Source organism: Vanrija albida (genome assembly GCF_041260175.1).
Source record: "Vanrija albida strain AlHP1 chromosome Unknown contig_5, whole genome shotgun sequence".
In the NCBI taxonomy this organism is placed as follows: domain Eukaryota; kingdom Fungi; phylum Basidiomycota; class Tremellomycetes; order Trichosporonales; family Trichosporonaceae; genus Vanrija; species Vanrija albida.
The window spans coordinates 2,980,502-3,003,306 of record NW_027191424.1 but is presented as its reverse complement, the minus strand read 5'-3'; the positions used below and the strand labels follow the sequence as shown (position 1 = coordinate 3,003,306).

Sequence of the window (22,805 nt, the reverse complement as noted above, 5' to 3'; positions counted from 1 at the left end):
CAACATTCCACACTCATATGTTGTCTCATCACGAGGTCTGCGAGTGGGCTTGCGTCATGTGTTCTTTCCCCATAACTCTAAACCTAAACTGGAGGCAGAATTGATTGTTCTGTGGGCATGTCACGCTGCATGGTGGGGAACTAGGTGACACGAGACTTCTTCATGCCGTAGCCAAGCGCTTGGAGGACGCGTCATCGATACGCCAGTCTGTGAAGCCGCGAAATAACGTTTAGTGCTGTATTCAGTGGACTCGAGCTTGTGGGCTTCCGCGTTGGCGAAGCTCGTGTCGTGCGCAATCTGCTCGCGGACAATGTGATAGCGGCGGCGTAGTCGCGGTGCTAGAGGCAGTGCGCCAAGAGCATCCGACAGCAGACCAGATTGGCCAGATTGGACCGTGCAAATGATGGTCGGACATGAGTGGCCACCGACTCGTGAGGCATGTGATGCCTCAAGATTGTGGCCGATGGTTTTGAATCCTCCGGCATTCACCCCAGACCTGCGCTAGGCCATGGGCGATGCGGAGGTGCTTTATCCGCGTACTCTCTAATGGTGGGACTGTTGCCCGGCCATCTGGTCCAGTCCGGCGTCGTGTGCGTTACAGGATCAGGTACACGAGTGTTTGATCGAGCAGGTGGTCACGGCGCGCCCGACGCCCTGGTGTCAGTGGCTCCGATCAATAGCAGGGGAGGTGTAGGGGAGGTGAGTGCGAGTGCAGATGCTTGAGGGCTTTGCGAGTGCCGAGGATTGGGCTGCGTGGACACCGGTGAGATTCTTGCCACTCAGCGGGATGTGGTGCAGGCGGGGTTGGGGCTGTTGAGTATGTACCGTCGGTCCTGCCTGCGACGGCCGACAAATCCGCCATCCAGTGAACAGCTTCCACACGGCGTGTCGGTTTGGTGATATGGGGGCATTCCGGTACGATTCTCTGACGGACTCGTCGAGCGCGGGTGCAGGGGGTGCTCGCCAGGAGCACTCACTCACCTAGGCCGGGATTGGCGTAGGGCTTGGGAATCGTCCGGCATGTGGTCTTATCTATCGGATTGCCGAGCATGTTCCACTGAGCCATTTGGCCCCGTGACCCGGGCGCCGGACGCAAGACAGCTGACGCGGTGGCTGTGGCTGTGCGTGTGATAGACGAGTAGGGACAAGCTGGACGCCGACGACCGTTTGCGCTCACGGCGACCTCGACAGTGGGCCGTCGACGAGACGACGCCTGGGTGGTGAGTATCAGCATCTGCCGTGCATGGGCGCCCTAGCACAGGTCGGCGATAACAGCACGTTGTACTGCGTGGCACATGTCGGCGGCCTCGATACCTGTTCTCTCTCAGTATGTGCAGAGCGAGTCCTCCCACGAACTGAGGTCGCACATCGTCTTCACTTCCATTGCGGTGCCTGAGCCGACTGTCCTTATGGCGGCCGCGCGGCTATAACCGAGGCGGGGCAGAAGGTCCTGGGACCATCGGCTGAGATCATTGGTGTCTTGTTGGGGCGGCCACCCTGCGCCGCTTCGTGTCGTGGTTGATTGGGTCACACGCCCCTCGCCCAGGTCTGGGCGCTGGGACAATCGATAGGGCGTTGGGGCGGTGTCATCAGTGGGGCCAATGCTCGGACGTCGGCGTCGGCCCCGCCAGATGTCCAGCGGTAGTGTTTGCGAGAAGGAGCGCGGTGTTGGCCTCTCGACGACTGCTGCAGGACGAGCGGACCATCCGGGCGGGGAGTCGCCACGCGGATGGAGTGTCAGCGACAAAGGCGGTCACCGCCGGGCACTTCTGATGTCGCTGCATGCTCAACTACGATGTATACGCTGAGAATGTCCTTTCAGTGATGAGAATTGTCCTGCGCCGTCATGTTCGGCGCGCTTGCGGCCGGCTTACGGCTAGTACAGCCTCCACTTCTGGTTGATGTTGCCGTCGTAGCACTGCCAGGTCTGGACGTAGCCGCGGGCAGTACCGAGCGCGCCGTCACGGAGGTCGGCGCAGAGGCCTTTCGTCAGCGTGCTCGCGGGTAGACTCACCGTAACCGACGAGCTCAAGGCGGCCGTTCGCAAAGTGCCACTGCTGCTGTGGGACGTCGAGACACTCCCAAACCTTGAGGCGGACACCGTTGCCAGGGTCTGCCGTCAGCAATGTCGCGCGGGGCACTTACACGAGCCGGCGTCGAGACAGAACCGCTTGCCGCCGCTGACGGCGATCTCAGCCTGGCCCGTGTAGCCCTCGCTGATGGACCAGCTCGAGTACACGCGGTTGACGGTCGGCAGGCTGGGTGTCAGCGTGGCTGGGTGGTTGGTCTAACGTCACAACCCAGTCGCCGTTGACCAGGGGGATCGAAGTGACCTTGGAGACGACGAGCGCGCCGGTGCGGTTCTGTCCGTCGGTGAGGTAGGTGCGGAGCCTGCCGTAGGTTTCCTGGCGCGTGTCGAGGTGGGTCTCTCCAGTGTCGGGGAGCGGGTTGGCGAACACGGCGCAGGCGAGGAGCAGGAGGGTGATGAGGTGGAGCATGGTGGGTTGGGTGGTGGTGGGGAGGATGGAACGGGCAACGGTTGCGAGTTATAACCGTCGGTGCGTCTGCCAGCGTCGGTGCGCGCTGTCAAAGCGGTGTCGGATGCTACTCGTGTGACGACATTGCGTCGGGCGCAGAAGGTCAGAAGGACGCGGCGAACCCAAAATGGCCGCGAGTGGGGATTCATGGCCGCGACGGGACTTGGCGTCGTCACTGTGAGTGTCGGAGGCAGTGGGGTGGGCAGTTGCCACCGACACTGATGCTTCTCGTCACACGGTTCGCCCGCGACGTTTCACCCAGACCGCTGATGCCCGCGGTAACCCACTCGTCGCGCATGCTCCCTTCGACCACTCGCGCTCGCTTGGCCTTTCATTCCCATGCCCTGGCATGCACTGTCACAATGTCGCACGGAAGTGGACCAGCCCGCGGCGATGCTCTGTCAGTCCGCAACAGCGACGATGTCATCGAAGATCGGCAGTGCCTGGGAAGCGGCTGCCGTTGGATCTCGTCCTGGCGAGGAACTGGAATCGGACCTGACGACGGTTCGCGTGCAGCGGTGCACAGCTGGGGTCGAGGCTGTGGGCGATGTCTCTGGCTACGGCTTCGTCTGTGCTCTGCTCTGCAGGCCGTCAGCGACGCCTATGTCGCCCGCCAGGTAGTCGTCGCGAGCCAATCGAGCGGTGAACACGCTCACAGCGTGCTGGATGGCAAAGCCGATTGTTGGCAACCACTGGTGCCAACGCGCCTACACAGAGGCAGTCGCTCGCCGACCACGCCGACGGCGATCTAAGCTGCCGCTGGACTCTACTATTCAGCGCACTGAGCCGCTCGGCTCCTCGACAACCGGCACCACGCCGCTCCTTGGCAGACTGTCTGACGGGGCCGTCGTCCAGGCGGTCAGCTGGCTCGGTGGTCATCGGGCTGTTGTCCGGTACGTGCAGCAGATACGCTCAACTACGGCACGACGCGCGGCCTGCCCGCAGCGCCGCTCCCACCGGGACAAGACTGGCCCACAGCCTCGCACGACCATTGCCACCGATCCCGCCGCCAACGCTCTTCGTCGGCCAGCCCAGTGCGCTGCCGTCTGTAACCGCTTCGACGAAAGGGCACCGGCGGCACAGCTGAGGGGAGCAGAGGTGGTGGTAGAGGCGCAAAAGTGGACCAGGCGACGACGCAAGCTCAGCACGGCCCGCGGTGACGCCCCGTGACGCGCGCGGCTTGAGACGGCAGACAGAGACGGCGGTAGCTCGACACCTGCGTCCGCGACTGGGAGGCGGGCGAAGCGGGGCGCTCCCGGGTCGGCCACGGCGACGGCGGCACACGGGAGATCACGGTACTAACGCTCACAGACACACCCGACAGGATCACGCCTAGGGACAGCGAGAATCGCGCGCAAAGGGGCCAGGCCAGCGCTCAGGCGCGCCGCTGAACGGCAGCGGTGTTTGCCAACTGCGTCGCCAGTTGGGGCTACTCGCTAACGCAGCACCATAGGTGGCTCGTACTCGCGGCGTCGCCCGCGACTGATAGCGCGCAGTGTGGCCGCCTTGCTCCAACCTCGGCGTCGCTGCCGATGCCCTCCGCCGGGACCCTCGTTGCGCCCGAGCCGACGTGGATGTGTCTGCCCCGTCGTCCCCGTGCCCACACAGCCCGCCCGAGTGCCGCACGGGCGATAGGACCGGGCCAGTCGCGCCGACCGGCCACCGGCACAGCGCGAAGACACGGCTGCGTGTGTCACATCCGTAACAACCTCAACGGCATACAACACCAAAAACTCGGCAGTCACGTGTTTCCACGCGATTTTTACTCCCGGCGTCAACCACTCGAAAGGCAAACGACGGCGGATAACCACCACCCGACAACCACCACCGGACTTGCAGCAACTCCGACAACGACATCCACGACGAGGGGAAGATGTCACGATTCGGCAGACGCCCTCGCCACGCCCCTACCGCCACTCTGCCGTGGGGTGACCTTTTGAGAGTCACCCCCGCCACGCCACCTCCGCTGCAGGGTGACTTTCTTAGAGTCACCCCGCCCACTGTCCATAGATTTGGTTCCGTTGTCCCCGCCGACGGGCAGCGCACGCGCACGCGCTCGCTCATCCCCGGCATGCTGGGCCATCCGGCGTTGCATCCTGCAGTAGGGATGCACATGCCCTTCCTCATCAACTCGTATGGCCTCTCGGACCTCACCAAAGGCAGAGCAATCACTGCTCGGCAAGCTGATGCCTTCGACGCTAAACCCACGGCTCGACCTCGCCAACCCCGACGTCTGCGCATACGTCGACCGCGTAGAGGGCGACCTCGCGCCCTTGTACTACCGGTACGTCTTCCCCTGGCTGTGCTGACATTGAGCGCGAGGATATCGTGCGACGCCTGAGAGTCGGGTAACCACCCCCAGCGACACCTACCAACAATGTAATTCCATCCCTGTTGGATGAGGGCGGCCAGGTTGACGCGAGTGTCGTGATCCGTGTCAGTCGGAGGGCGACCAAGCACACCGCCAGCGGCAACGACACCGTGGCTGTACGTGTCAGCTTGGTCCATCACTCAGACATACCCCTCACGGTACATGATCTTGACCGACGGGCCCGAGGCAAGGATCTGGTCACGTAGGGACGAGTCGTCCCAGCTGTGGCGTGTCAGTTTGTGCAGCGGGTCGACGCAGCAGACGCACCTCATCTGGCCATCACCGACGTAGTGGCGCCGGGCAAAGTCGCCCCCGATGTACCACGAGCCGACGCCCTTGCCCTGGGCGAGGATGTAGTCGAGGGCCGGCTGGAGAGTCCCCCCCGGGCGTGGGACGTGGAGTTCATAGTTGATCAAGTAGCTGCAGCTTTCCCAAGCCTTGATGGAGGGGAGAACTGAGGTCAGCGTGGTCGGCTGGGCGCGACGCACCAGTGTCATCCTCGTGCTCGTAGAAGAGGACGAATGAAGGGGCATCACCGCGGGACAGAGCCTTCTGGACCCATTCTTGGCGCTCCCATACCTCGGGCGTCGGGAACACCTCCCCTTTCGGCTTCCAGAGGCACCACTCTAGGCGTTAGCGATGGACAGGCGGCGTCCTCACCTGTCGCTGGGACACCGGCGGCGTTGGCATACTGCGCAATGACGTCGTACCCATAGGCCATGGCATCGAGGTCCTTGACGTCGATCTGGACCAAGATGTTGATGCCCTCGTCATGGATGAACTCGAGGCTGGGTGTAAGCGAGTGCCGGTGCGCATCTTACAGCTCTTTGAGGAGGATGGGGTGCTCGGAGCTGCGATCGTCAGAGGAGCCGACCTAATCACTTACGTCACATTCCCGCTGTCGTCCCGTAGGTGGAGGTGCTCCATCTCGCCAAACCAGTTGGTGTCCTTGACCAGCGGAGAGTAGCCCTTGCCAGTGAACGGGTTGTGGTAGCTCTCCCCGGCTGGGGGCTTGACATCAGTCAGCCGGCCCATGCCGGCGTCGTGGAACACGACCACCTGCTTGTCCTTGGTGAGTCGGATATCAATCTCGATGCCCTCGTACCCGCCCCTTGCGGCAGCGGCCACAGCCGAAAAGCTGTTCTCGGTGGTGGAGCCCAGGCAGCGCGACGCGCGATGGGCGAAGACGTGAACGAGGTCGGGGGACGGGTTCTTGATCGAGTGGATGACCTTGCGGACGTCGTAGGCGGGGTACGGAGCTGGTGGCATGGTGGCGAGGCGGCTGATGTTGCTCACTGCCGCTACATGACGCGAGTTATGTACAAACAAGACTGACTTTACCGACTTTTCCTCGTCAACAAGACGACGCCGAACCCTCCATACAAACGTGGGTCATGACTTGCAAAGGGACAAAACCTGGGCCCCACAATAAACGCACGATTAACCGCACTTTTCCCACCGAGCAGGTCGGGATGCACTCGGCCTGCAGCCCGCGCATACCAGCTGACTCCAGGGACAAGATTACTGAGATCTTCTTTTTGCTCGACAGGCTTTGCCCTCTAAACAAGAACAGCTGCCAAGCGATGGTCAGATATCGCAGATTCCCCGCATCGCCCGCTCATATCTCTGCGCTTACACGTTCTGCTCCGTGTACCCCGTAGCCACAGAGGTTCCACAGATTCCCCGCAGACTTTCCACGGTTGTTTGTTCGGGGCGTCTCCGGGGTTCCCGTCGACATCTCTCCACACGCTCAGCGCTATCTGTCCGACACGGCGTGCACGTTAGGTGTTGATCTAGCAGTCATCTGTGCGGATGCGTCTCCTATAAAGCGAGGAGACTTGGTCTAGACGGCTCCCTGCCCTCGGCTCCCAAGTCACCAACAGAATGACTTTCGCTACCACCGGCAAACCGTCTGCTCTCGACGCAGGCGATTACAAGGACTCGCCCCAGCTTCTGGACGGACAACTCCCTGTCGGCAGCTCGAACACTGACACCAAGGAGTCTGGTGTTCACGCTCCTATCGTGAGCGAGTTTCTTCATCTCTCGCGATGGCAGACGACCAAGACTTTCTGGCATGCCACGCTCTGCTGCTTCTTTGGCGGCGTGTGCGTGTTGATGGAGGGCTACCAGGGCTCCATCACCGGTGCGTTGGGGTATTTGTCGTGTCGGTCACCCTGCTGACAGCCCCCGCAGGCAGCATCGTCAGTAACGTCGGCTTCATCGACCAGTTTGGTACCTACATCCCTGCGACCGACAAGAAGTCTCTCGCGGCCGAGTACGTCTCCGCGTGGGGCGGTATGGTAAGGGCCTGTGTAGCTGGATAGTCCTGACGTCTCAGGGCGCCGCGTTTGGAATCCTTGGTCACCAGCTTAGCACTCTCATTGCCGACAAGTATGGACGTCGCGTAGCATTCATGCTGTCGGCGGTCGCTGTTGTTGCCGTGAGTCGAGGCCGCTCGCGCTGGCTAACCCTCACAGGGTGTACTTGTGGAACAGTTTGTCACGACCATGGCCGGTTGGCTGGGTGCCAAGATGGTTGCGGGACTGGCTGGAGGCATGGGTCAGGCGACGTCTCTCTTGGTGCGTCTCAATATCCAGCCCCACTGACAACTGCAGTACATCTCCGAGGTCGCTCCTGTCCAGAACCGTGGCGCGCTGCTCTGCTGGTAGGTGCGGGTTAGCTGTGCCCATACTGATTCACCCAGTTACGGCCTGTTCCTTGCCCTCGGACAGCTCTCCTCGGCCATCGCTCTCGAAGTGGTCAACGTCACCAGCCCCCACCACTGGAGGCTGGCCATTTACTCGGAGTGGGTCCTCGTCGGCCTGTTCCTCGTCTGCCTCCCCTTCATCGTCGAGTCACCGTGGTACTATGCCCGCAAGGGTCTCGACGAGCAGGCCAAGGTTGCCTTGAAGAGGCTCAACGGTGGCGTCGAGGGCTACAACGTTGAACACGAGTACCTCGTCATGAAGACCGAGCTGGAACATGAGCAGGCCCAACGTCGCAACGTCGAGGCATCAACCTACAGGGAGATCTTCATGGGCACCAAAATTAAGCGCACCATGGCCAGCTTCTTTGGTGTCATCATGCTCCAGTGGTCGGGAGCGTCGGTGGTGTTTTCCTACGCGACTTGTGAGTTACAGCGAGGTCGACGCTGACTGCGTAGACTTTTTGCAGCAGGCTGGTATCAAGCAGCCGTTCCAGGCGACGTGCATTGTCTAGTACGTGGATGTGATGAGTAGTACTGACTTCAGCTCCCTCCTCGTCGCCATGGTCATCGTCTCGTTCTACACCACTGAGAAGTTTGGCCGACGCACCCTTATCTTTACCGGCGGCACTGGCTGCTTTGTGTGCAACATCATCCTTGGTGCTCTCGGCACACAGGAGCGGACCGATACCAACCTGAATGCCACCCTCGGTGTCATCTGCATCTGGGTGCTGTTTTATGCCGGCTGCCTGGCTGGTGTCGGATGGGGCCTGACCTCGGAAATCTCGACCCCGCGACTTCGTGCCCGCACTACAGGCGTCGTCATCAGCATGTCCATGTGCTTCAGCCTTATGTTTGGTTACACAGTGAGTCGGGCGGTGCGTCGGCGACTGACTCCAGGTCCCTCTCATGCTCGCCAACACTGGCAAGGGGGCCCGTGGCTGGGGTGTCAAGACCATGTCCCTGTTTGCCTGTCTCGGCGGCATCGGCCTCGTCGTCAACTTTTTCATCCTCCCAGAGGTCGGCGGCCGCACGTTCAGCGAGGTTGACGAAATGTACGACAGTGGGGTCCCACCGCGTAAGATGAAGGGGTTTGTGACGGCGGCTAAGGCGGTCAAGGAGGAGGGGGCGTAGGGGAGGTCGAGGAGATGTAGGGAGGGCCGAGAATGGGGGATGTCAATTCTTGCAACGGTGATCGATAGCTAAGTCTGCGTTGTGTTGCTTCGTGCTCATGGTTCTGACGATTGGACATGGACACCAGCGAGCCCACCGTGTGTTTGCACACACAGATGGGCATGCCGTGCTACGAAATGGCCCAGTCGTCATAGTCGTGAGGGAACTGTATCTCAAAAGTGGCGCGGATGGTGTATGGCCAAGGGCACTCTGATCATTGCTTCGCCGGTGAGAACACTGCAACTCAATGCGTATAACAACCATTTGCATGCTCAAGACCTTGTCGCCCTACAACGACGCCCGGATGTCAACGCCTGATACCACCGTAGCCAGCCAGGCGAGACGCTGCTTGGTGACCTGGAAGCAGTCGGGCAGCTCAGTGTCGGCCCAGGTGGCTCCACCAATGAGCTTGGCAAGAGCTGGAGCACATGTAAAGATCCTCGCCTGTGACCGGTCAACCATTGGCAGCATCAGGGGGGCAGCCACTCACCATGCCGTGGCCGTTGTGTCCGCAACACATCCACTGACCGTGCTTTCCCGGGACAGTGCCGACGAAAGGCACAGTGTCTGCACTCTTGCACGTCAGCCATTATGTGGCTCAACAAACCCACCATCCCCAGAATTCCGCTCCAAGCGTGATCATATCGAACCGGTGCCCCGCGGCGTCCAAGGTCCGAGTCCCTGCCCGTCAGTGGCCGTGCGTTCACCCCCGTTTTGTACTTACCATTGGAATCCTGTGTCGCAAAGCTGGCGAACAGAGGTTGTGATGGGCTCAAAGTCCACGAGCCTGTCATCCGTTTTGCGGTCTACTTTCTCGTCGACGTATTCCCGAAGTCGGTCGATGTTCTTGGCGCTGCCCCCGATTAAGATATTGCCATCTGACGTGGAACGAGGGTTGACCGAGTAGAGTGCATCCTTGTAGATGACGGCGTACGAGTTCTGGAGGGCCTGGGAGCCGGAGAATGTGCTGGGCGGAATGACACGGTTACACATGTGAGGCATGGGCTCGATGATGCCCCGAATCTCTGGCAGAAGAGCGCCAGCGTAGGCGTTCGTGGCATGGATAACAGTTGTGGCCGTGATCGCCCCCCGAGGAGTGTGAACGATCCATTGGCCCGCTGATCCAGTAATAGTAGTTGCTGGGGTCCATGTCTGAAGGTTGAGGCCCAAGTCTAGACACTGCCGAATGACGTGTGCGACTGGCACGTCAGCTAAACGGCAAGAATCGCAACCACTCACCTAGCTTCCATGGGTGAAGCGTCGCCGCATCCCACGCGTACGCCGCCTGGGCACCCGGGAGGCGAGACTTCTGCCACTATGTCAGTCGGTAACGTTCCAGTGCCAACTTGCTCACCTTTGCAGCCTCCGCGGGGGTGGTGGTGACTTCAACCTTGGAGGTGTCACCACCTGCGGCGGCGAACGCGGTGAAAGTCTTCGCGGCTACAGACGCAGACTCGGTATCCATCAGGACATCCAGCTGACGTCAGAAACCACAGAATCTTCGGCACCTCACAGTCTTGCCAGTCCATAGATCACACTGAACGTCATTGGTCCGCACGTAATCGATGAGCGCTTCAAGTGTTTCCCCTTCATTGCTAAGGATCTGATCGTCAGCTGGGCAAGTGTGTGATGTCACACCTTTAGGGCCATGCGTTCACCAAAGCGAGCCGCGTATTCACTAAATCCTCGCCACTGATCCGGCTTGCAGTGTCCTGCATTGCGTCCAGTGGCACCTGAGCATAGTTCTCGGGCCTCAACCATCACGATTGATGTCGATGGGTTTGCCTTTAGCAGGGACAAGGCCACGAGAGCACCGGAAATCTGGGAAGATGAGCGGTCTTCCGGCCAAGCGTAGCAGATTACTCACACCCGATCCAATTACCACAGCCTCTGCACTGTCAGGCAGATCCCTTGTCGTACGGTGGTCCAAGAGCGGGTCGGAGCGCACAGTCTGCAGCCAGTGAGAGATGCTCATGCCCTCGGCAACAGGGAGCCCGTTCAGGCCTGGAGCACCGCCGTCCTCGATGCGCATGGTCTACAGTGGTTGAGCAGTGGGGGGATGAACTCCAGGACGCCCATCCTAGCATGATATATTACCACAGACACAACTAACCGGTGTATTCTGACATGCCCCATATATGCTAGAGGCGCGGTTGCGCTTAGGGAAGTCAAATTACGAGGAACGGAGTGCGGTGCTCCGCATTGTTTGCGAAGCACAATACCCTTTTTGATTGGCCACCCCGGATCTTGTTGCAGCGGTTGCGGCAGCGGCAGCGGTTGCGGTTACGGTTGCGGTGCGGCTGCGCCAGCTCTTGCTCTTGCTGATGTGGTTACAAGCTGCACTTTCACCCCCCCGTTCACTATTGTCTTGCTTATCCATGTCCGCGGTTGCGCTTACTTCTCTTCCACACCCCGCCTTCCCGCCAGATGCCCCACAACTGCGACGTTGATCAGAACGGCACGGGAATGCAGACTGTGCCAGCCAGAGGTTCTTAAGGTGGCCGATTCGCATCACAACCTCCTCACTCAAGCACGAGTTGAACCAACGCCACGAAGATGTCCGCCACCGAGAAGGCCTCAGATGCCGTCCACATCATCTGTGTGGATCATGCCGATGGTTCCAATGACAACCGCACCGCCAGCAGTGCCCACCGGTGAGACCCGCGCGTGTCGCAGCATGTTCTTCCTCTGATCTACATCCCCTCCAGTGGCCTGCGTATGCGACACGTTCAGCTCATAGCCATCTCTGGCGCCATCGGTTCATCTGTGTTCATCTCCATTGGTAACCCCTTGACCGGTGGTCCTCTTGCTCTCCTCATCGGAGTCTCCGTCTGGTCGTCAGTAGTCTGGGTAAGTCCTCGGCGATGATACGAGCTAATCGCAAGGCGTTGAGCAACTGTCTCATTGAGATGTGCACTCTGCTTCCCGTTGATGGTGGATTCGTTCATTACGCAGATCGATTCTTGGACCCTGCCGTTGGGTTCTCTTTGGGCTGTAAGTCCCGACTGCCGTGGCATCGTACTGACAGTCGCCCAGGGAACTACTTCATCTCCCAAGTCGCTCTCATCTGCTCGGAACTCACTGGTATGTACCAGACCATTGTCGGTACCATTCGTAGCTGACGCATTCCCAGCATTCAACATCATTGTCGCTTATTGGGACCCTAACCTGAACCCGGCAATCTGCATCGCGACTGGCTTGGTGCTGCTCGTCATTGTTCAGGTCGTAAACGTCCGGGTCTATGGCGAGAGCGGTAAGGCTGGCATCCGGGAAGCATTGCTGACGTGACCCAGAGTTCTGGATCAGCATCCTGAAGGTCTTCATGATCTTTGGTGCGTTCCTGTTCACCATCATTACAATGTGCGGTGCAAACCCCATCCATGACCGTTACGGGTTTCGGTAAGGCTGCAGAAATGTTTGACAGCGCCGTCTAACTGTTCAGCTACTGGAAGGACCCAGGTCCCTTCGCCTCATCTACCGCCAGTGGACGTGCGTACGACGTGTGGAAGGCCCTGCAGTGGGGAGCGTTTGCAATCGTAAGTTGAGACGGTTGGGCCATCACCAGTCTATGGGCCACGTCTGATTACTTGCCCAGACTGGCCCTGATTACATTGCTCTTGTCGCGGGAGAAGTCAAGCACCCTCGCCGTGTCATCCCCAAGGCATACCGCGCAACCATTTTCCGCATCATTGCTTTTTACATTGGTGGAGCATTCTTTGTTGGCATCAACGCGCCATCCAACTCTCACTCGCTTCTTAGCGCCACTACCAAGACTGCTCGTTCGCCGGTGAGACACGGGAAGCACTGGTGAGAGGCAATGTTGACACATCGGCCACAGTATGTAATCAACATGACGAGGCTAAAGATTTCCTCCGCCCTCCCCTCTGTCCTGTCTGCCGGCCTTCTCATCTCCTTGTTCTCTTCTGGGTCGTCGATGGCGTTTGCTGCTAGTCGCACACTCTATGCCCTTGCGATTCAAGGTCAGGCGCCAAAGTTTGTCGCGCGAACCAATCGACACGGACTACCCTATGTCTGCGTTCTCATCACGCTGGCGCTTGGGTGCCTGTCTTTCCTGGCTCTGTCCAGTGGGACGTCGAAAGGTATGTCAGCGCCCAGTGTTCGCACTGACACGTGCAACAGTCTTGGTTTGGCTCATCAACTTGACCACTGCAACTCAACTCCTCACGCAGATTGTGGTTGCCGCGTGAGCCGACCTGGAGGCGGTGCCTTTGCTGATTTTTCAGCTCTTACATCCGATTTCGAGCGGGCATGAAAGCTCAGAATCTGGGCCGAGACTTTCTGCCAGCCAAGGGATACTTGCAGCCCTGGTCGGCCTGGTATGTGCTTTTCTGGGCATCGTTTGCCCTCATCTTTAGGTGAGTATTCGTGTGAAGTTGCCTCCTAACCTTGGATCAGCGGGTACTTCTTCTTTGCCCCGGGCAAATTCAGTGTCACCGACTTCCTTTTCACCTACGGGGCAGTGTTTATCTTCATTGCCCTATTCATTCTGTGGAAGTGCAAGGGTGCGCGGCATGTGGACCAACCGTTTGGCATCCCCGCTATAGGCATGGACTTTACCAGCAACCTTCAAGAGCTCGATGAAATGACGAGGATGGAGGACGAAAAGTGGGCATCTGAGCATGCCGGGTTGATCGACAGGATCGTGGATAGGATTTTTTGAGCGAAGGAGCGGGAGAGGGTAGTTTGTAGTGGCCCAAGAACGAACAAAAAGGCGACATTGAAACGAGTTGATGTGATCGAAAGTGAATAAAGATGAGTCTGTGATTGTTTGCCGCGCCGCTGTCCGGACGAGGGGGGTGCCCCGCGGACTGAGCATCACGTGAGGCCTCTGGAGAGCACAACGCTCTCCACCCCAAAGGTAGCAATCCAGCTATGCTGGAAATGCAATGCTACCAAGTGTCACACGACCAAGTGTCACACGAAGCCCCCCCGAAGGCATCGACCCGGTGTTTGGCTGGGTTGGAATGCCGCCCCCTTATCGCCGCACACGACCCTGGGAGCCCCATCCGGGACCAAAACTGTGTCAGGCCACCCCGCATCAACGTTGTCGGTCTTGCGTCCAGGCAGTTCACCTCATCTAAACCACCCACGGCCTCACAAGTGCAGCTATGGATAGGTCCTCTGATCCCTATGCCCCTCGGTTTAGGAGAACCCGTACAGGTCAGGAGGATCCATGTTTGCAGAGAACCCTCGCTAATCATCCCCTCAGGTTGCCTTTGCTGCCGACGGTCGAGGCACAAGTGCGTCTGTCTCATCTATCCCCGTGTCTGACCACTTACATAGGTGCGACGAGGAGAAGCCTAGCTGTCGACGGTGTACGCGCCAGTCGCGACCAGTTAGTGTTTGGGTGTGTGAGATTGCTGGACTGAACTGGACCCCAGTGCGTGTACCCAGGATCCTCCCCGCAGCAGGCGGGTTCGTCATCGCAAGTTCTTTCCACCCACCGAAGCTCTCCTATGTCCCGAGGAGCAAGCAGTACGATCTCTTCGCAAAGTGCTCTCCTCAATCCTCTGGCAGCCTTCTTCAACGCCGTTCCATCAGAATTACCGCCAGTGGACACTCTGGCTCTGATCTACCCGGACGTGGAGGAGAGGTCCCTCGTGAGTCTGTGTTCCGACGCAGTCGTGTGTCATTAAGCTCATTGCGCCCCAGATGTCTCACTTTCTCTGTTTTGGTGCGAATCGCTCGTCCTCGAATCCCACTGACAACCTGGCACTGTGAACATGTGCGCCATCCAGCAGCCTGATCGCCCGATAAAGTTCTTTGACGTCGGGCGCTCCATTTTCAACCCTCGAGGCTCGTCAGCCGAGGCAGATTCCCTCTTGCTATCTCTCGTTTCAATCGCAGCCGTGCATCGTTCTGCAATGCTCACGCAACGAGACAAGGGCTATCTTACTGCCTCTCCAATTGGGGCCTGGGGAACGCCGTCACCCAGTAGCTCTACTCAGTCCAATCATTCGACTGTTCGGCTCCGCACGATAAGCACCCACATGTCCAAAATGTCCATTGAGCTAGGGCGAACCGCAATCCTGTTAAAGCTGAGCAGTGATAATTGCTCAACGGACACTTCGAATACGGTTCTCACGGGTGTCATGGGAGCTATCATCTCTCAGGTCATGCTGGTCGGCTCTTTGTGGAAGGACGCCTTTCATATCGGGCTAGAGATTGTCAAGTTGCGGGGCGGGCCGGCCGCCATGTTGCAAGCTGCTCAAAACGACTCGCTGTCTTCGTTGACAACTGTTCGGTCTCTGTTGGAGAGCCTGGCGTGGGTCGACGTTGTCCACTGCCTTGGCTCCTACTCGGTGCCCAGTGTGCTCACCGAGTCCTTCCAGCCCTGGTGGTGCGTTGATGAGAGCCGGGATGGGTCAGAAGCTGACTTCATTCCCAAGGTTTGACTATGCTCAAGTGGAGAGTGACGGCCGCGACACTTTCGAGTATGGGTTCGGAATGGCGAGAGGCATCTTTGAACTGGTACGTTGGGTGTTTCGGGGTTAGCTCTGATTCTAGGCAAACCGCGTCAATCTCCTCGTTCATGAAAGACGAGTATTGAGCTCGCTGTCAAATGGCAGATATCTGAGCGATAGTGACCAAAGGGTTCAGGAAATCCTGCTCGAGTTGACCGTCTGGGAGAGTGGGGCATCGGACGGCTCGGCACTGTCCCGAGTTCAACTGGGGAACATTGTCATGGTTCACACTCTGCTGGTAAGCAACTGCATAGTGGCCCGGCTAACCTCAGGTGGTTGTCCACGTCGAGCTGTTGCACTGTCCCCACTCGCACCCATCTGTCCAAGCTTCGGCCGCAACAGCCCTCGGCTACCTCGAAGCGTCGAGGCAATCATTTGTCGTGGGCATGCTGGTACCCACGATCATAACAGGTTTGGCGAATGAGTGTAGGCCTGCTGCTGACAAAGGTAGGGTCGATGATGTTGGACGACGAAGGTCAAGAGCAAGCGCGAGGTATCATTGCTTTTATGAGGTCGACAGTGAGCTATGGGTATGAGACAGAAGAAGCTATAAGGATTCTGGACAATGTGAGTAGCGAAACGACTGGGGCTGACCTCGGAGCTCTATGCACTACGACGAGCGGGTGTGGTGGACCCGCCATGGCGTGACCACATGGGTGATGCGTTATTGCTGTAGTCGTGAATGAATTCTGGGTGGAAGGTGAGGTCTGTTGAAGTGGATGCGACTGGCGTCCCCGGGCCGATTCAGTGGGTACATCCTGTTCTGGCCAACGGCGTCGGCAGTCGGTGGGGCGAAATGTGACCGACGAGAGGCTGACGACGAGGCCAGAGGAGCCGAGCCTCGAGGTAGACACCCCGCGTCTGTGGCAAGTCTCAGTTCATTGGGGCGGAGTTGAGGTTCGATTGTGCAGACCTCTAGGCCTGAGCCAGCGTGCAAGGACTGGACGCCAGGGGCACGGGTCATTGTAGGAGAGCTGGCTGAGGTGTCCAACGTTGGAGTACCATGCTCGTGTTGTAAATGACGTGATAAGAGTAACATGGAGGTACTGGATAACGGTACGACGTCTTAAATACGCCATCCATCAGCCTCACGGCCCAGTCGTTTCTGATTGTGCGCCGGAGAGATGCCGACGTCAGGTAATGTCAACGACGGGGGATGGACGCATCGTGCTGAGCGCCTCCAGTACAGCCTGGTAACAGTATCGGGACCAAATGCATCAATCATTGCCCCCAACACCGTCTATTCAATCTCTATTATTTAAAGCAAGCGAGCCAACAGGTTACGCAGTGGGGAGACTGCCGGCCTTCCTGTCAGCGAACCTTTCCTCGAGCTCGGCAATCCGCTCGCGGGTGAGACTATGCTCCTCCAGGGTGCCCCTCGGCTCGCTGTAAAAGACCGCATACACCGTCGCAACCAACGCTAATGCGGCAAACTCGTACCAGAACGACCGCGCATTGTGCTTCCAGTCGGCGAGTTCGGTGCCCTCCAGGCCAGCCTGCACACCGAGGGCGATCGCACTGCCGACTTGGGCGAGCCCCTGTGTCCATGCACCAGCGACACCGCCCATTTCTGGCGGGCAGAAGGAGATCAGGTTGATGCCAGAGGCCATGAAGACGCTGATAGCACCCATCGAACCAATGACAAACGCCGGGAAGCAAAACTTCCAGTAGTCCATGTGCTTGCCGCCATCGGAAAAGTACATCAGCGCCTCCGCCGTCATGACCAGCGCCGAGCCGATGGGGATGGTGATGCGTGGGCGGTTGATAATTCCGGGAAAGACTTGTACCAGGCCGCCGACCATGAGCGCGGCAATGCCTTGAGGCAAGGCTGCGGCAGCAACATGTAGCGGGCGCCAATGGAAAACAACCTGCCAGTAGGTAGTGTAGAGCAACTGGTTTGTGATCCAGAAGGAAAACGGCATAAGTGTGACGATACTCGCGACCTTCATATTCTTGATCTTCCAGATGGTGGCTGGAAGCACGGCAAGACGAGGGTGAATGTTTGCCTCGAGGACAAAGAACCCGACGCCGAGGAAGATGGATATGATGAATGGCGCAATGAAGGAGGCCTTGCCCCAGCCGTCGATCGGTCCCTGCGTCAGGCCGAGGATAAAGCACAGCAACGCGCCTGACATGAGCACGACACCAGCCAGGTCTAGCCGCTTCCACCTGGGCCCATCCGTGGGGTCGTGGTCCGCTGGCGTCCACGGCAGGAGGATGACGGTTGTGACTGAGAAACTCAAGCAGATGATGGCCATGAGGCGGAAAAACCAGTGGTAACTCGCAAGCATGGTCAGGCCGGCGAGCACAAGACCTAGTACGTTGCCCAGGGCAGCGGCGATACCCAGAAAAGCGAGCTTCTTGCGCTGCTCGGCGGGGTCGGGGAACATGTGCACAGCGAGGTGGTAGGCCGAGGGGATTGTCATGGCGCCCATGATGCCGCCGAGGCCGCGGACAATCAAGAAGCCGTACTTGTTGTGGGTAACAAAACTTTGAACCAATGACATGATGCCGAGGCCGACGAAGCCGATCTCAAACACTAGCTGGGCAGGGAAAAGATCAGATAGGCGTCCGGCGAACAGTAGGAACGAGGCGAATGTAAGGGAGTAGGCTGTGATGATCTGCGGCGGGTCAGTCGCGATCGTACAGTGATCATCCCGACTCACCCAGACTATCTGGCTGACGTGCAGGTTGATGTCTCGCGCAATCTGCGCGCTGGCGATGCCGACGCCAGAGACGTTGCAGACGTCGACAAAAGACGCGACGGCGAAAATGAACAGTAGCAGGTGCTTGCGGCCCTGGCTGAGCCGCGCGAGTGGGTGGGCGGCGTGCGCGGTGTGGGCGGGGTCCATGTCTGACGGGGTGGGTGTAGATGCCTTCTCGGCGGTGGCCACGGCATCCCCATCAAGGACCGACGAGGCGGGCGACTTGGCGGGTGTAGATTTAGCGGCGAGGGTGGTGGATGACATGGTCAGGCGGTGCCGTGTTGGGGCGCTATCGGTCGTAATCGGTACAGTAAGTGAACCAAAATACTCTGCCACAAACACAAGCATATTAGTATACACTTTGGCCTCATCGCTGACGCGTCGAACGAGAACAACACGTATCAAGACGCCTCGGTGAGCCGGGGTGATCAGGCTGGTGACCAACCGCCTCGGTGATCAGACTGATATCCTTACAATATCAAAGGGCCAGCTGCCCAAGCTGCCCAAGCATCGCTCCTGGCTATGCATCGTACACCACCACTGCACGCACCTTGCGGGATCGGAGTTTTGGCGCCGTAACGACATGTGATAACACGGCAATTAAAGTCCGCATCGGTGAAGCCTCGGGCAATGGCAGTAAAAATTCGATTTGTTGCCAAGAAGACATCGGTGAGCCGAGGCTGCTGCGCACGTTGCTATCTCAGCTAACATTGCTTCATGCGCACGCGCGCACTTACCACCGTACAGAGGTCTCGCCAAAGGGGATGCCACACGCCATGCAAAATGCGTTCTACTCCAGCCCCACCAAGTTCTCGTATGTAATCGTCCTCGGCCTCGGTGTCAAGCTGAGACGCGCGTGTCACGATTCGGCCGACGCCCTCGCCACGCCCCTACCGCCACTCTGCCGTGGGGTGACCTTTTGAGAGTCACCCCCGCCACGCCACCTTCCCCGCAGGGTGACTTTCTTAGAGTCACCCCGCCCACTGACCATAGCTTTGGTTCCGTTGTCCCCGCCGCCGGTGCACCCGCCGGCGCAGGCTATAAAGACTCCGCTGTTGTACATATTGTAGTCTTTAAGCCATGTTACTGTACGTCTGGTCTACTAGTCGCGCAGGCAGTATGGTACTGCACCACCCGACCCCCTAGTCCTTCGCCGCCGCCGTCGCCGAGCACCTCCCCCTCGCCGACGGGTCCTCTCTTCCAGCACCGCCGCCTCCTGCACGACACCTTCGCCGTGGGTGCGGCTCCGCAGCAACCCTCTTGGCCCACCGTCCCTTGGCTCGAGTTCCGCCCACCAGACCCCCTCGTGCGCGACTGGTCGACGGAGTGTTGCCACCTTCCCGCAGGCGGTGACTGCCGCCGCCATGGTATCGCCCAACCGATAGACGGGTCTGTCACCGGCTGTTCTACGCCACCGCCTCCATTGATTCCTGTGGAGTGAGCGGCCATACTGGGTCGATTCCTGTGGAGTGAACGGCCGTGCTTGGTCGCGGCAAGGCCGAAAACGCAACTCCTCCTCAATTCTCCCCCACAACCACTTCCCCGCCCAATGCCCCCTCCGCCCCATCACCCCCGCGGGCGGCTCTCGTCGCCTTTCTTGCCGGAAGGGCTCTCGGAGCTCCATTCGACATCTAGATCTGCTCAGCCATGGAGCCCCCACCAGCCCGACAGGCCCGGTCGGCGTCTGGACAACCGATCGGTCACCCCCCACTCGACTTGGCGCCGAACATCACAACGGCGTGCTCCACGTTCCTTGGTATTATCGGAGCAGTGACCGGCGACGACCCTCCCGTCTACCCACGTGACACCCGGCGTTTTCGCCGAGTAGTTGCAGTCCCACAGATCCACTCCGCCTCCGCCGACAGTGCTGTCGCCAAGGTCGCGTTGGCACTGCGTGTGGCGGCTGCTTACGGACGCCACGATGTCACAAACCAAGTTGGGCCATCTGCCCATCTAACACCCTCTCACTCGTTGCTACATGTTGGAGACGCATGTTGAAGACAATCTCCTCGTCGTTGGTGTGACAACATGAGGGAGCAGCCTTCGAAGGCGTCCTCGGCGCGGCGTCGACGAGCCAGCCAGTCCCATCGACGATCACGCCACCTGTGCCGAGCACCAAAGCTTGCCTTGACAACAACATGATGGCGATCCTCAACTGGACAACGGTGTCTACAAGGTGGATTAAAGCATGGCCCACTGGTGCTTTGGTGAGTGAGGCGCTGTTGTCGGCACTTGGCTTTGCCTACGGGCCCACCATCCCGTTGTGTAGTGGTGCTACTGACCCACACGCCAGCCAACTCGCGAGATCTATGCTCCTCTGCATGGACAAGGTCACAAGGCAACTAGGACTGCTTATACAACTGCGTCCTGTCATCTTGCCTGTCCAAAGCAGGTACCTGGTGCCATGCACACACACACACCCGCCACGTGGAAAACCCAACACGAGTCTGGCGCTCGACGAGTCGCACCCGCTCGCGCGCCCGCTCGCGCGCTCGCACGCACCTGCCTACCTGCGACAATCAAGCAACTTGCACTCTTTGTGCAACTCTTCGCAAGCACCCCCCACTTCACCAGTTGCACTCGACATGCCTTCCTGGTCCTACACCGCGGTCATGACCCGCGCCGAGGCTATCTGGTGGTACGCCCAGTCCTTCCACTGCCATGTCACCGGTGCGTAATGTTGTATCGCCCAGCTAACAAGGCAGTCTGTTCGATCATGCAGCTCGACGACGACGACCCGGCTATTGTTACTTTCTCGATCCGCACCGAGGAGCCTCTTGTCAACTGCCTTATCCAGCTCATGCTCAGGTGAGCTGGTCAATTGTTGAGAATGAGCGGCGAGCGCTGACACCTGTAGCGAGTTTGGCGGGGATGAGGACTGGGAGATGACTCGTGTTGCCGACGACGACGACGACTCGGACGCCGACTACTCGGACGCTGACGACATCGACTTCGACGACTTCGACGTCGAGTACTAAGCGCCAAGGCATTCAGTGCCCAACTCTGGCAAAAAGACTCCATCGAGACCTCAGTATGCCTATGCATCATTCATGGCCAGTCTCTCTCTCTCTCAACCGCGCCCATTGACGAGGTGGTCTCTCCACTCAATCAACATGTGCACTGCTCCTCGTCGCCAGGCCGTGGCCGCTGGCTCATTTGGCGCCCACCCGCGGGCAAACCACACCCTCCCTCCTCGCCCCAGAGGCCCAGCGGGACACAACAGTTGACTGACTCTCCGCCTTTGCATCAGGGTGACCTGCAGAGGTGCCCGTACCACTCTCACTCCCTTCTCGGCTTACGCCGTCGAGCGGATCCGTCCGAGTGGTGTTGACCCGGTCAACAGAAGCAAGTGTGCGTGGGTGGTACCTGCAGTGTGTGCACGCACCACCAACCCCGCGCCACCCGCTCTTCTCTCACCATCGCTACATGCCCCTGCCAAATCAGACATGCGTGCACAACTGCAACTGCAACTGCCTGTCACCTTCGTACTCTAACTCTACCCACCATGCCCAGCGACAATCGCGACGGCACGTTCACTTACAGTTTCTCCAAGCAACCACGCCGCTTTCCTGTCACTCAGACGGCTCTGTCGGAACACGGAAGGCAGATCGTGCAGAGTTTTCAAGCTGGTGAATCACAACTGGCCCATCCGTGAATCGCCGAGCTCAAACCCGTGCCCCAGAAGCACCAGAAGGAGCCAGTGTGATGTGGATGTACAACCACTACACCTCCAAGCACCATGTCTGCGTCACGGTTGAGACGAAGCAGAAGCCTGAGTGGCGCGACGGGATGGAAAGCATTCTCCACGAGCATGTCAACCGCATGGACGGAAGGCTACCTCCCAGGCGTCCACGCAGTGGGGCCGCGCTGGATTACGGCGGCGGGGGTTGGGGTACGCCCGGTCCCCTGCGTACCTCTGTGAAGGGCTGGGATGTGGCCGAGTACTGCAACGACTGGCCGACCACTGGATGGGACAACGGCTACGCGGACGGTGACAACGACGGAACCTACAGTCACAGCGAGGGACCGGACAGCAACAACGATGGAACGAACGACGACAACGACGGAACGAACGAATACAGCGACGTTATGGACAGCGGCGACGGCATCAATGACGATGTGCACTGGATTGCTTTCCCCGAGTGGAACGGCGACGACGACGACGACGACAACGACACGGTGCGCGGTTCTGACTAGGGCAGCACTGGTCGCCGTGAGGAAGAGACTGCTTGGGGGGAGGAAGTTACGAAAGCGTGTAGAGATGAGAACCGCCTCTGCCTCGACGTCGAGCAGCGATGGCGAGGCGAAGGCTGTCGATGGCGACGAGACGGCGGTCGACGACCAGCTCGCACATGACGACACGCACATTGTCAACATCCACCTCCGGTCAATCAAGCACGCGCTCCCCCCTTACCCCTTTATCCCTTGATTCTAGCGCCATGTACCTACATATGCACGCCGTCCGTAGCGCCATAGTTTGGCCAACCAGTCAGTCGACCAACGACCCAACCACCCGCCACCACCAGGCACACCACCAGCCCCAGCACAATCATTTTTTTGTGTCGGTGCTGCTGCACCGCATGCTTACTTATGGTCCCAGTGCACTGCTAGCATCAATCAGAGTGGCCAAAAATTGCTGTAGTCGCTGATTTGTTAAGATGTGTGCATGGTGGACGGCTACGGGCCGCGTGCTTCTCGTGGCGGACCTGGCTCGGGCGGGCGGCGCATTCACTCAACCCACCCCAGCATGCACGCCAAGCTGTAAAGGCGACAGCCAGTGAGTGACTGGAAGGATGCAAATTGTCTGCCTGACATTGCCGCTGGATGCTG

At 59.1% G+C, this 22,805-nt stretch overlaps 9 protein-coding genes across 9 annotated transcripts; 5 read left to right on the top strand and 4 right to left on the bottom strand.

Moving 5' to 3' along the window:
* Positions 1 to 1,876: 1,876 nt before the first annotated feature.
* On the bottom strand, positions 1,877 to 2,498 carry Q8F55_007331 (uncharacterized protein; the record flags this gene model as incomplete). Its single annotated transcript, XM_069355768.1, has 4 exons — positions 1,877 to 1,983; positions 2,015 to 2,113; positions 2,146 to 2,258; positions 2,293 to 2,498. The coding sequence occupies 4 exons, from the start codon at positions 2,496 to 2,498 to the stop codon at positions 1,877 to 1,879; spliced, it is 525 nt and encodes a 174-aa protein (XP_069207839.1).
* Positions 2,499 to 4,735: 2,237 nt separating this feature from the next.
* Q8F55_007330 (uncharacterized protein) lies at positions 4,736 to 6,177 on the bottom strand (the record flags this gene model as incomplete). Its single annotated transcript, XM_069355767.1, has 8 exons — positions 4,736 to 4,842; positions 4,910 to 5,022; positions 5,059 to 5,130; positions 5,176 to 5,362; positions 5,397 to 5,534; positions 5,569 to 5,696; positions 5,730 to 5,759; positions 5,795 to 6,177. The coding sequence occupies 8 exons, from the start codon at positions 6,175 to 6,177 to the stop codon at positions 4,736 to 4,738; spliced, it is 1,158 nt and encodes a 385-aa protein (XP_069207838.1).
* A 615-nt stretch (positions 6,178 to 6,792) lies between these two features.
* Positions 6,793 to 8,746, top strand: Q8F55_007329 (uncharacterized protein; the record flags this gene model as incomplete). The annotated part of the gene is made up of 9 exons (XM_069355766.1): positions 6,793 to 7,051; positions 7,102 to 7,208; positions 7,247 to 7,348; positions 7,386 to 7,487; positions 7,524 to 7,573; positions 7,613 to 8,037; positions 8,072 to 8,126; positions 8,160 to 8,478; positions 8,543 to 8,746. 9 exons carry the CDS (start codon positions 6,793 to 6,795, stop codon positions 8,744 to 8,746), a joined length of 1,623 nt encoding a protein of 540 aa, XP_069207837.1.
* Positions 8,747 to 9,073: 327 nt separating this feature from the next.
* Positions 9,074 to 10,817, bottom strand: Q8F55_007328 (uncharacterized protein; the record flags this gene model as incomplete). The annotated part of the gene is made up of 8 exons (XM_069355765.1): positions 9,074 to 9,229; positions 9,276 to 9,359; positions 9,397 to 9,466; positions 9,510 to 9,984; positions 10,025 to 10,094; positions 10,140 to 10,262; positions 10,299 to 10,388; positions 10,653 to 10,817. 8 exons carry the CDS (start codon positions 10,815 to 10,817, stop codon positions 9,074 to 9,076), a joined length of 1,233 nt encoding a protein of 410 aa, XP_069207836.1.
* Positions 10,818 to 11,503: 686 nt separating this feature from the next.
* Positions 11,504 to 13,466, top strand: AGP2_2 (general amino acid permease agp2; the record flags this gene model as incomplete). Its single annotated transcript, XM_069355764.1, has 11 exons — positions 11,504 to 11,635; positions 11,671 to 11,779; positions 11,822 to 11,869; positions 11,919 to 12,038; positions 12,079 to 12,184; positions 12,228 to 12,321; positions 12,381 to 12,572; positions 12,624 to 12,885; positions 12,926 to 12,989; positions 13,030 to 13,161; positions 13,202 to 13,466. 11 exons carry the CDS (start codon positions 11,504 to 11,506, stop codon positions 13,464 to 13,466), a joined length of 1,524 nt encoding a protein of 507 aa, XP_069207835.1.
* A 448-nt stretch (positions 13,467 to 13,914) lies between these two features.
* Q8F55_007326 (uncharacterized protein) lies at positions 13,915 to 14,527 on the top strand (the record flags this gene model as incomplete). Its single annotated transcript, XM_069355763.1, has 6 exons — positions 13,915 to 13,966; positions 14,016 to 14,046; positions 14,090 to 14,141; positions 14,188 to 14,221; positions 14,324 to 14,406; positions 14,459 to 14,527. 6 exons carry the CDS (start codon positions 13,915 to 13,917, stop codon positions 14,525 to 14,527), a joined length of 321 nt encoding a protein of 106 aa, XP_069207834.1.
* Positions 14,528 to 16,550: 2,023 nt separating this feature from the next.
* Q8F55_007325 (uncharacterized protein) lies at positions 16,551 to 18,122 on the bottom strand (the record flags this gene model as incomplete). Its single annotated transcript, XM_069355762.1, has 2 exons — positions 16,551 to 17,891; positions 17,937 to 18,122. 2 exons carry the CDS (start codon positions 18,120 to 18,122, stop codon positions 16,551 to 16,553), a joined length of 1,527 nt encoding a protein of 508 aa, XP_069207833.1.
* Positions 18,123 to 20,560: 2,438 nt separating this feature from the next.
* Positions 20,561 to 20,953, top strand: Q8F55_007324 (uncharacterized protein; the record flags this gene model as incomplete). Its single annotated transcript, XM_069355761.1, has 3 exons — positions 20,561 to 20,645; positions 20,681 to 20,783; positions 20,833 to 20,953. The coding sequence occupies 3 exons, from the start codon at positions 20,561 to 20,563 to the stop codon at positions 20,951 to 20,953; spliced, it is 309 nt and encodes a 102-aa protein (XP_069207832.1).
* Positions 20,954 to 21,686: 733 nt separating this feature from the next.
* Q8F55_007323 (uncharacterized protein) lies at positions 21,687 to 22,172 on the top strand (the record flags this gene model as incomplete). Its single annotated transcript, XM_069355760.1, has 1 exon — positions 21,687 to 22,172. One exon carries the CDS (start codon positions 21,687 to 21,689, stop codon positions 22,170 to 22,172), a length of 486 nt encoding a protein of 161 aa, XP_069207831.1.
* Between the last annotated feature and the right edge of the window lie 633 nt (positions 22,173 to 22,805).